Source organism: Lontra canadensis, unplaced genomic scaffold (assembly GCF_010015895.1).
Source record: "Lontra canadensis isolate GAN:19392208 unplaced genomic scaffold, GSC_riverotter_1.0 scaffold1, whole genome shotgun sequence".
NCBI classification, from domain to species: domain Eukaryota; kingdom Metazoa; phylum Chordata; class Mammalia; order Carnivora; family Mustelidae; genus Lontra; species Lontra canadensis.
This window is the reverse complement of record NW_022630995.1, coordinates 22,321,562-22,333,892: the sequence shown is the minus strand read 5'-3', so window position 1 is coordinate 22,333,892 and position 12,331 is coordinate 22,321,562. Positions and strand designations below refer to the sequence as shown.

The window sequence follows — 12,331 nt, the reverse complement described above, 5'->3', positions numbered from 1 at the left end:
GTAAGGAATGCTAGAATGATATGGTTAAAGTAGAGAGATTTCGCTTTAGATTGATCATTGCACTAACGGACGTACTAAACTGTCTTGGCATTAAAGCTAGCTACATTCTCTTTACCACTTGTCCACGTTTTATTCTGCTTCATGTCTGAGAACTTCAAGTTTATGAAAACAGTTTATTATTCCTCTTTATTCCTCTTGTAGCTTTGTAAGGCATTTGTCTTGATTTTTTGAGTACTGATGATATTGGAATTTTTGGTTGTGCTTTTGCATTTTATAAAAACACAAAAGCTGGAGGGAAATCTATCAAAATATTAGCAATATTGGTGTAATGTGAGTTTTTTTCCTTCATATGTCTTTGTTTTTCATATTTCCTATAATGAACATATAACACTTTTGTAATTAGAGAAGTTATTTTTAAAAACAAAAAATAGACAATTTAATTTAAAAAAAAGTTGCTACATCCTGGTTTTTTTGTTTTGTTTTGTTTTCTAAAACATTTTTTTGAGAGAGAGAGTGTGTGCACATGCATGAGCAGGGGGTTGCGGGGAGAAGGGTCAGAGGGATAGGGAGAAACAGATGTGGGGCTTGATGCCAGGACCCTGAGATGACCTGGATTGAAGGCATACACTTAACCAACTGAGCCACCCAGGCACCCCTATGCATTCTGTTTTTTAATGTGTCATAGATTTCTTGTTTTTCAGCCTTTTGTTTTCATCCCACTAAGGAACCTCTTGACATCTTCCCCCTAGTTGCTCCCCTTATGTATGTTTATGTATTGTAAGTACATCAGTGCTTTTTACATAAAAAGAGTAATAACACTTCCTTTCCGGGGGGTCTGGGTGGCTCAGTGGGTTAAAGCCTCTGCCTTCGGCTCAGGTCATGATCCCAGGCTGGGATCGAGCCCCACGTCAGGCTCTCTGCTTAGCGGGGAGCTTGCTTCCCTCCCCCTCTCTCTTCTTGCCTCTCTGCCTGCTTGTGATCTCTGTCTGTTAAATGAATAAATAAAAATTCTTACACTTCCCTTCCTCTACCCAAACTATTTTCCTTCGCATTGTGGGCGATATTGTCCATATTGAGAATGCATGTTATTGACCTTTACATATTTATAATGATGCCATTTTATTTGGCAGTATGTTTAAGAATTTGCTTAAAGAAGTACGGATCTATGCACAGAAGTTTATTGATCGAGGAAAGGATTTTAATTTGGAGTTGGCAATTAAAACAAGGATTATATCTGATGGCCTAAAATACTCTTTAGCTACGGGAAACTGGGGTGACCAAAAGAAAGCTCATCAAGCCAGAGCTGGAGTATCTCAGGTAGGACATTGCCTGTGACTACAGGTTTGATAGAAAAATGTTGTGCAACTAATAGATCCTGTCATTTACTGAATATAAATTACTTTGCTTTTTTCCCCCTCGGGTATAGTAGCATTGGGGGATTTTGAATTATGAGAATGAAATTTTTCTTGAATTAGCTGTTAGGATTACTTAAGAGAGATTAAGGTTTTGGCTTGCAGCAAGATAGTTAATAAATAAGTGTAGCTGCTTGGGGGTAAGACATTCCATGTTAGTGAAATCTTTATGTTTCTGGAGCTCCATGTTAGACACTAACCCAGAGAATAAATGGGTATTCCTTTCCTTTGATGCAAAGTACAGTACAGTGTTGACCCGTGAACAGTTTGGCGGTTAGGGGCTCCAACTCTTAACGGAATTAACAGTCTGGTGATTGGAGGCGAGCATAAAGTATTTATGTGGTATGTTAGAACTGTATATCACATATTTGCCATCCCTGCTATAAGGGGCGCTTAAGTTATGGGGTGCATGATATTATTCAGGGGCAAGATGCAGAAAGGAGGGTTTAGGAGAGTTTGACCATTGATTATAGGTAAAAATGTGACTTTGCCTCATTCCAGTATTTGCCCAAAAATGTGATCGTTTGAGTAACAGAAATGTCCAAACTTAAAAGATTTGCTATTGTTTTCTAGGTATTAAACCGCCTGACTTTTGCATCAACTCTTTCTCATCTACGTCGTTTAAATTCACCTATTGGTAGAGATGGCAAGCTAGCAAAACCAAGACAGTTGCATAATACGTTGTGGGGAATGGTGTGTCCTGCTGAAACCCCAGAGGTAATACATTAGAATTTACATTTGGGACAAAAACTCTACCAGTAATTACATAGGGTATGTAATTACTTGTAGAAGTAAGTATTTAATTAAGTTGTATGGTTTTGGAACTAATGTTTACTTATGATTTTGTTTTTAGAAAGTGTGAGTAAATCCTGAAATCAAATTGAAGGAAAAATGTTTATGGAAAGAATTTTGATAGGCATGCTAAATCAGAATGATTTATTTTTTGTTTATTTGTAGGGCCATGCTGTAGGACTTGTGAAGAATTTAGCTCTGATGGCTTATATTTCGGTTGGATCTCAGCCCTCTCCAATTTTGGAATTTTTAGAAGAATGGAGTATGGAAAATTTAGAAGAAATTTCTCCTGCAGCTATTGCCGAGTATGTATAGATGTGATTTCCTTCCTTCTTTTCTTTGAAGATTTTATTTATTTATTTAACAGAGAGAGGGAGCGAGCATGAGCAGTGGGAAGCAATAGAGGGAGAGGGAGAAGCAGGCTCCCTGCTTTTCCGATGTGGGGCTCAATCTCAGGACCCTGGGATTATGACTTGAGCCAAAGGTGTATGCTTAACCAACTGAGCCAGCCAGGCACCCAGATGTGATTTCTTTTTTGGAACTATTGTTAATCTTTGGTTGTTGCTTAGTATAGAGTTACTAACTGCAAAATGCTTTTGGTTTCACATTTTAGTGCAACCAAGATTTTTGTTAATGGCTGCTGGGTTGGAATACATAAAGATCCTGAACAACTTATGAACACCCTAAGGAAATTGCGGCGTCAGATGGACATCATTGTGTCTGAAGTGAGTCTTTTTTTTTTTTTTTAAAGATTTTATTTATTTGACAGAGATCACAAGTAGGCAGAGAGGCAGGCAGAGAGAGAGGGGAGAAGCAGGCTCCCCGCTGAGCAGAGAGCCCGACGCGGGGCTCGATCCCAGGACGCTGGGATCATGACCTGAGCCGAAGGCAGAGGCTTTAACCCACTGAGCCACCCAGGCGCCCCTGAAGTGAGTCTTTAATTAAGAGTGCATGATTTCTTTTTTTTGGAAAGATTTTATTTATTATTTATTTGACAGAGCATAAGTAGGCAGAGCGGCAGGGAGAGGGAGAAGCAGGCTCCCCATTGAGCAGGAAGCCTGTTGCAGGGCTCAATCCTAGGACCCTGGGATCATGAGTTGCATGCTCAGCTGACTGAGCCACCAGGCACCCAGAGATTTATTCTTAAAATGTGATACATCTCTAAAGATTTCTGTATTTAGGCAGATATTGAAGTACTTTGGGATTAGGATAGTTTTTTTTTTTTTTTAAACATTAATATATATTGTATGGGCTTTATTACTACCCCAAATAGGACTTTTGATTTTAGTGTACTGTATTAAGGGATATGGCTTGGTCTTTTGATTTCCTTTAATCTACACTGTGGGTTCTTTCTAGGTGAAAGTGGGTTTGGAGAGAAACTGTAACACACTTAAGCCAGTAGCTGACCTCTTTTCTATGTAGCTGAGCAGGGAACAGAGTTTGATTGTTCTAGGCTTTCCTCTAGCAGGCAGATCCTGGGTTTTGAACCGCAAGTACTTATAGCTTGAAGGCAGGAACAGCATGCTTCACTTGAGAGCAGGCAGAACTAAGAGAAAGCCTAAGAACCAAAATTGGCTTTATTTTTTTATGGTTGAGAACTTTGGTAATACCATGCTTTTCTGCTAAGAGCCGCCTTTTGCTTTTCTGTGTTTTCTAGGGTAAGATTAAATTCTTCATGCTGTTTTAGGCCTCTTTACCTTTCCATGGGCCCATTCCCTTAACCTCGAGATCGAATATTTGTGTTCCCTGTCCCCCATTTCTTCTAAAAAATGAGCAATAGGGGAAAAGGTTCTTACTACTTTTTTTTCAGGTAAATCTCACTTACTCTGTAAAACTTATATTAATTCTCATCTCCTTCAAGATACTTACCTGAACACCTCCCCTCCCCAAAGTTTGATTAGATCACAGCTTGGCAAAGGTTTTCTGGAAAGGGCCGGATACTAAATTAGGCTTTGTTTACCATATATTGTCTGTTGTGTATTCACCTCTGCTGTTGTAGTGAAAAGTAGCCATAGGCAGTAGATAAGGCAATAAAACAATTTATTTATAAAAATAGATGGCAAGTGAGAGTAGATTTGGCCTGTGGGCTCTTCCATGACCCCCTGATTTATTAGATCTCTATGACCGTATCTAGTGTGTTTAACTTAAAATGTTTTTGACAGAGTTCTTGTCCCAGATAGTACCTTCTGACTTACTTACCTGCCTCACTCACCACATCATTAACTCTCCAGGGGCAGGGAACATGTATTAATATGACTTTGTATTTTCAGCTGTGAGCATGGAACCTGACAAATAGTAGACATTAAGTGTTTATTGAACATACAAGGTAACCCTGTGTCCTTGGACTAACCACTTTAATCCCCTGTTAGAGAGTGATTTTGGGAGACTCTAAGTAAGTGGGAGAATTGTGTATTTTTTCCTGAAGGAGTCTGGCACTTTTTCTTTTCCTTCATGTTTTCTAACTACCAGAGGTCCTTATTTTACCAATTTCTGCCTTCTGTTGGACCTGTTAGGCTGTTCTGTCAGTAGTCCTCTCTGGACCTATTGAAATATACCTTTTTCTTTTGGGGCTTTGAGGAGATGTAGCTCACAGTTTATGTTGTCCTGTTAAGACAATAAAACTGTATTTTATTATGAATTTTCGAAGGATTCAAGGCAGTACGTTTGAAAGCAACATCTTTCCTAGGAATTGACAGCGCCACTGATGGTGTTTCTGTTCAAAGACATAGTGTTTCTCCTCAGATTGTTTTTGAAGGACAGGATGTGGGCTAAGGATGTAGAACATTTTCCCTTTATAATGACTTTCGACTTCTTAGTTTTGGAGACCTTGATTTTTTTTTTTTTTAAGGATTTATTTATTTATTTGACAGACAGAGAACACAAGTAGGCAGAGAGGCAGGCAGAGAGAGAGGAGGAAGGAGACTCCCCGCTGAGCAGAGAGCCTGATATGGGGCTCGCTCCCAGGACACTGGGATCATGACCTGAGCTAAAGGCAGATGCTTAACCCACTGAGCTACCCAGACGCCCTAGACCTTGATGTTTTTGATCAGGCTTTTATGATTTACTCTTCTTTTTAAAGCCAGTAATCCAAATCTTTTCCTTTCTTAAATAAACCCAATCTTTAATCTTCAATAGAAGTATCAAGATGTGATTTTACTTTTCTTTAAGTACTTTTCTTGGAGAAATACCAGTCTGTTTTTCCATTTCCCAACTCACTGTCAATTCATTTTTGTAGTTGATTTCCAAGATTATATATTAGGTAGAGATAATTCATTGGAAATTCTTATTTGTTTCCTTTTTGACTTATTTCTTTGTAAATTGGTACTTCAAATTCTGCAGTGCTTTTAGTAATTTTTTTTTTTAATTGTAAATTCCTCTCCCCCTGTTTTTTTCTTTTTTTTAAACTTAAGCTCTATGCCCCACATGGTCATGATTCTAAGATCAAGAGCTGCATGCTCTTCTGACTGAGCCAGCCAGGTGCCCCTGCCCAAATTATTTTTTTATGTTTTCTGGGAATGTATTTTCTAGTTCTGCCAGTAGAAATAGCACCTGAGCTACATATGTAATTTAAATTTTTCTAGAAGCCATGTTAAAAAAAAATAAGAAACATTAAAGTAATTTTAATGATATATTTTATTTGACCTGATATATCCAAAATACTACAGTTTCAACATCTAATCAGTATAAAGGATTATTTATGGGAAATTTTACATTTCTTATTTTTGTGTGGTACTTTTTTATTATTATAATTGACACATATTACATTAGTTTCATGTATACAACAGTGATTTCACAACTCTCTACATTATGCTCACCACAAATGTAGTTACCATCTGTCACCATACATGCTGTTATAATACCATTGACTATATTCCCTGCACTGTACCATTTATCCCCATGACGTATTCATTCCATAACTGGAAGCCTGTACCTCCTACTTCCCTCTACCCTATCTGCCCATCCCTCCAGCTCCCTCCCCTCTGACAACCACCAGTTTGTTCTCTTTATTTATGGGTCTATTTCTGCTTTGTTTATGTTTATGTGGTACTGCCTTTGAAGTCTATTTTGTAGTTTGTACATGTTGTACACTGCAGCCTATATCAGTTCAGAATGAATGGCCACATTTCAGGTGCTTAATATTGACATGTGGCTAGTGACTGCTGTGTTGGACAGGTAGACTATGTCATTTGTTTGATAGGTAAGTGTCATAAGTTGGGCTTATTACTGAGAAAATATCAATGCAGTGATACAGGGTTGGTTACTGAAAGGTTGCAAAGTGAAGTCTATGTAGTTATCAAAGAGGCAAAATAAGGTGTTACATACTAGTGTTTATGATGCCAAAAATATATTTTCTTCATTTTACTTTATCTTGCATGATATTATTGCCAGATATTATTCAGCTTTATAATTATCAAGTTTAAATATTTGTTCTTTATAAAATTTTACTTTTTATTTTATTATTGTTGTTTTTAAAGATTTTATTTATGTATTTGACAGAGAGAGATACAGTGAGAGATAGGGAACATAAGCAGGGGAGTGGAAGAGAGAGAAACAGGCTTCCCCCTGAGCAAGGAGCCCGATGTGGGGCTCGATCCCAGGATCGTGACCAATCTGAAGGCACACGCTTAACAACCAAGCTACCCAGGCTCCCCTCTTTACAAAATTTTAAATTATAGCTAGGTTTTTAGTATATTCAACAATGATAAACTAAAATTTGTCCATTTTATTTGATAGTTGTTTCCTCAAGAAATTTATTAGGAATTTTACTCTATTTTAGCTAAGTCTTAATGATACAGAGAAAATAAACATTCATGAGACTGTTTTGTCTTTTTACTTACAGGTTTCTATGATTAGAGATATTCGAGAGAGGGAGATTCGGATCTATACAGATGCAGGCCGTATTTGCCGGCCACTTCTGATAGTGGAAAAACAAAAACTACTTTTGAAGAAGAGACATATTGATCAATTGAAAGAGAGAGAATATAACAACTACAGGTAAGAACATGCAGTGAGAAAAAATTGAGTACAATTCACACACCATAAATTTAACCCTTTGAAAGTGTTAGAGTTCATTGGTTTTCAGTACATTCATAAGATTGTGCATCAATCACTACTACCTAATTCCTGAACATTTTCATTGCCCCCAAAAAGACACTCCGAGCAATCACATTTGTTTTTCTTAGGGACTTGTAGGGTTTTAAGAATAAAAATCTTTGTGACCTGTTAAAATCTAATAATAATAAGTAACATGTAAGTTATGTATATGTAGCATGTAATATGGATAATAGTAAATAAATTTAATAAAAAGATGAACTTGTTTTAAAGCTTCTTTTTAATACTTGAATGTATATTTTTTATTATAAAAAAATTTCAACATATGTAATAAAAAACACATAAAAACCCCCAATTCATATTTTCCTCTTAAAAAGTAACTCATATCCATATATCCACAAATAATTTCCTTTATTTATTTAAAAAGATTTTAATTAAGCTGTATACCAGTGTGGAGCTTGGACTCAAAATCCCAGTATCAAGAGTTGCATGCTCCACTGACAGAGCTGGCCAGGTGCCCCCAAATAGCTCAAAGCAAGGACAACACAAGACAAACTAGTAGTATTTATAGGATCACACTTCATGTGTATTGTTTAGTAACTTGCTTTTTTTTTTTTTTTTTTCCCCACTATTAACAATATACTTATTTTGGAACTCTTTCTGTATTTGTACATGTAGATACAGGAATACTCTTTGTTAAGTAATAAGTTTAGTTAAAATACTTCAGTAAATAAGGAAATAAGTTGAATTTTTTTTAGTTGGCAGGATCTTGTGGCCAGTGGGGTAGTAGAATATATTGATACCCTGGAAGAAGAAACAGTGATGCTTGCAATGACTCCAGATGATTTACAGGAGAAAGAAGTAGCTTATTGTTCCACATATACACACTGTGAGATCCACCCGTCAATGATTCTTGGTGTCTGTGCATCTATTATTCCCTTTCCTGATCATAACCAGGTTGGTAGCAGTTTTTAACTTCTGGTTCGTGAGGAATTGGGAGAAGTAGAAAAAAGTTAAATTAATCTGTAGTTTTTCTTAAAAGGGTGGTGATGAAAAGGACTGTGAATTCCTACAAAATCTGTGTATAATATACTTACTGTTTCACTGTTAGGAGCCGTAGTTGATTTTTCCAAATGTTTATCATTTACCTTTCAGAAAAAAGCACATCCTTTTCCAACCATATTCCTGATATATGTAGTACCCTGTGAAGTTTGTTCCTTTAGAAGTGGTTAAATTTTCATTGATTCTGCTTTTCATTTCTACATTTAGTCCCCTAGAAACACGTATCAGTCTGCTATGGGTAAGCAGGCTATGGGAGTTTATATCACCAACTTCCATGTTCGTATGGATACACTGGCCCATGTTCTGTATTATCCTCAAAAACCACTTGTGACTACACGGTCTATGGAATATCTACGATTTCGGGAGCTGCCAGCAGGTATGTTCAGTTTCGCTCTTTAGTTTTTAAGATCGTGACATGCTTGGCACTTTTCCGGGTGCTTGGGAGGGTTAATAAAATACATATGACACAGCATTTCTTCTCTCAGAATTTATAATGTGGGAAACAACACAAATAATAAAGAGGCAGATATGCGGAAAGTGTTATGATGAGGTACAGGAAATGATTGACTCCTAATGGAAAACTAGAGCCAGTTTCACAGGGGAGGTGGCATTTTAGACTAGTGTAAAGTTGATGAAAGGGTATTTGAATTTGAGAGATGGGTGAAGGAAGGGCTTAGATGCATGCGTGTATGAGATATGGGAATAGTAGTAGTCCTGGCGCTTTAGTGTGACTGGAGTGTAAGTGCAGGAGTCTCTCATAGTGTGGAGAGACTGGGTTGAATTTTGAGAATGAAGACGCATTCAGCCTTTTGTAGCCAGGAAGTAGTGCAATTAGAAATTTATTTTAGGACTGTCATTCTGGCGGTTGATACAGATTATAGTCAGGTATGGTATTGGAAGGAGATAATTTAGAGGTTTTTGCAGTGGTCAAAGTTAAGAATTGGTAAGGTCCTTAAGAAATGAAGGGTAGGGGATACATGCCTGTTGGAATACCCTTGATTAATTGGATGTGGAGTGATGAAGGGAGGGAAGATAGGAATTGGAAATATTGTTAGTATTTGTGGCTTGGGTGATGCAAGAAGAGAGGGGGTACTCTTCATAAGATTGGGAGCACATTAGAAGGAAGATGTTTTAGACGTAAGATACGAAAAAAATGATTTTTTTTTTTTTTAAGATTTTATTTATTTGAGAGAAAAAGAGTGAGAGAGCATGAGAGGGGAGAAGTCCAGAGGGAGAAGCAGACTCCCTGTGGAGCTGGGAGCCTAATGAGGGACTTGATCCCGGGACTCTGGGATCATGACTGAGCTGAAGGCAGTTGCTTAAGAACTGAGCCAACCAGGTGCCCCCAAAATTCAGTTTTCAGCGTGTTGATTTTGAATTGTTGCCATAGCTAAGATTTTTTTTTAAAGATTATTTATTTGGGAGAGAGTGAGAGCATGTACTCATGAGCAGGAGGGAGGGGCAGAAGCAGAGGGAAAGGAAGAAGCAGATTCCCTGCGGGGCGGGGTTGGGGGTGGCTGGATCCCAGGACCCCGAAATCATGACCTGAGCTGAAGGCAGACACAACCGACTGACTCACCCTGGTGCCCCAGAAAAGATTTTCTTTCTTTTTTTTTTTTTTTAAAGTATGTTTAGTTTTTAGGTTTTTTTTGTTTTTGTTTTTGTTTTTTAAAGATTTTATTGTCAGAGAGAATGAGCTGGGAGAGGAGCAGAGGGAGAGAGAGAGAAGCAGACTCCCCACTGAGCAGGGAACCTAATGTAGGACTTGATCCCAGGATCCTGGAATCATGACCTGAGCCAAAGGTAGATGCTTAACCTACTGAGCCACCCAGGTGCCCCCAGAAAAGATTTTCTAATAGTTATAAATGTGGTTTGGAAGAAGGTCAAATCTAGAGCTGTGAAGTTTATTAGTGGTAAGTGTAGGATACCATGGAATGGCTGAGGGAAATTCAAAGTGAGCGTAGAGCCAGAGACAGAATTTTAGCCACCAGGAAAAGAAATGAGAAGAGTTAGAGATGTAGCTGATGAGGAGAATCAGGAATTTTCAGGAGGAGATTCTTAAGGAGACCGGACAACAGGTAAAAAAGTCTAAAGGGTAGAGAAGCGCTGAATGTTAAAGGAGGCAGCATAGTTCTTTGGTATAACTGTTTTCTTACCTTATTATTAATAGGATTTTGGATTTAACTGTGGGTAATGTTATTTATTTAGAACTTGCTTAGTAAATAGTGGCCTTAAATTATTAATTATACTAAGGGATCTAACATTTTGATAGCAAATTCTCATAGGTTAGAATGATTTATTTTCAGAGTCCTCCACAAGGGGTTACTCTTGTCTAGGAAAACAGAGTCTGTTAGATTGCCAGCAATATGCTCCTATCTTTGGGGGATGCTTGCACTGCTCTGTTTTCTTCAACATTTAGATAATGATTTCTTTATGGCTAGAGAAAAAAAGAAATAAGGTAAAGGATTAGATTTGAGGTAAAATCTTTTGATACTGGTATGAAGTGGTGAAGTCATGGCTGGTAGAGACTACACATGCCTTTTGGTTCTGTTACGGCTTCATGCCTTAATCACAGTATCTATTCTAAAAACTGTATTTTGAGGTAATTTCAAACTGATAGAAAAGTTGTGAGACTAGTACAAAGAACTTCTGTATACTCTTTATCCAGATTTCCCAGTTCACGTTTTACCACATTTGCCTTATTCTTTCCCTTTCTCTTCCTGAACCATTAGAGAGTAAGTTGTAGACATGAAGCCACATCACTTTTTAATTCTTCAGTGAATTTTTCCTAAAAATAAGGCCATTCTCTGCAATACCTAAGTCAAAATCAGGAGCTGGGCATTGATCTCCATCTAGTGAACAATCCCTAGTTTAAATTTTGCCAGTTGTCCTGATAATGTCCTTCATGGGTCTAGGATCTAATCCAGGATTGTGCAATGCATTTAGTTGTATGTCTCTTCAGTCTCCTCAGGGTGGAGTAGTTCTTTTGTTTTTCCTTGTCTCTCATTTTGAAGCATTCAGGCAAGTTACACTTTGGACCTTGTCTCTCAGTTTGGCTTTGACTGTTTCCCCATGATTGTATTCAGGGTATGAATTTTTGGCAGGACTAGCATAGAAATAATGCTGTATTCTCTTGGCATCCTATCAGGAGGCACATGCTGTCTATATGTCCCATTAGTGGTGACTTTTAACTTTTATCATGTGATTAAGATGGTGTCTTATCAGATTTCTCCATTTTTTTGTTAATTATAAGTATTTCATACTAAGTCATAGTAAATCTTTTGTGAAGAGATACTTTGAGATGATGTAAATATTCTGTTCCTTGACAAACTTTCAGCCATTAGTTTAGCAGGATGATTTTTACCAAATGGCGATTTTCTAGTTCCATCATTCATTCCATTTTGATGCTAAAATTGCCCCAGATTTTCCAGTGGGAACACCTTCAAGATGACTCCTGATAGGTCCATCGTCTTTCTTTACATACTTTTATTTTGTTTTTTCCTTAAGCGTGGACTCAGCCATTGCTCCTTTCAGCGAAGGATAGTATGTGGAAACCAAAGTGTGGGTGCTAAGTGTGCTTCTTTCTATTAGAATATCATCATGTCTAGGTCCTCTCAGCGGATGACCTAGGAAAATATGTATGCGCATACTGTCCCCCCGCCATTTTGCTTATTTTTGTGACTGTATGTCAAAGGAAACGTGAGTTCACACTAGTATTGCCCATTGCAGTCCCAACACCGGAGTGTTTATTTTAGAACTCCATTTTCTGATGAGAAATCTGGCTCCCACTGACCTCATTTTTTTTTACTTATTGGTTCACTCTGTCGATGTAACCAATCTCCCGTCCTCCTGGCTGAATTATTGCCCCTGGCCTTGTCTTACATGCCATCTTCATTGGCCACATTCTGAGCCCTGACTGAGGGGTTGGAGCTAATCATGTTACGTTAAGGAATGACTTTTTTGATGAGTATCATCCCTGTTTCTGTAGTGTACTATTACCGTGATTGACATCT

The 12,331-nt window shown here is 37.8% G+C and overlaps 1 protein-coding gene across 1 annotated transcript in view; it reads left to right on the top strand.

Annotated features, from left to right (window-relative positions):
• Nucleotides 1-12,331, top strand: part of POLR2B (RNA polymerase II subunit B) — a 45,330-nt gene that overhangs the window by 20,914 nt on the left and 12,085 nt on the right. The window contains exons 10-16 of the mRNA XM_032849657.1: nucleotides 1,131-1,317; nucleotides 1,986-2,129; nucleotides 2,370-2,509; nucleotides 2,818-2,929; nucleotides 7,045-7,199; nucleotides 8,015-8,213; nucleotides 8,526-8,694. Of these exons, the coding sequence (XP_032705548.1) occupies nucleotides 1,131-1,317; nucleotides 1,986-2,129; nucleotides 2,370-2,509; nucleotides 2,818-2,929; nucleotides 7,045-7,199; nucleotides 8,015-8,213; nucleotides 8,526-8,694 (1,106 nt within the window). The remainder of the gene's footprint in view (nucleotides 1-1,130; nucleotides 1,318-1,985; nucleotides 2,130-2,369; nucleotides 2,510-2,817; nucleotides 2,930-7,044; nucleotides 7,200-8,014; nucleotides 8,214-8,525; nucleotides 8,695-12,331) is intronic.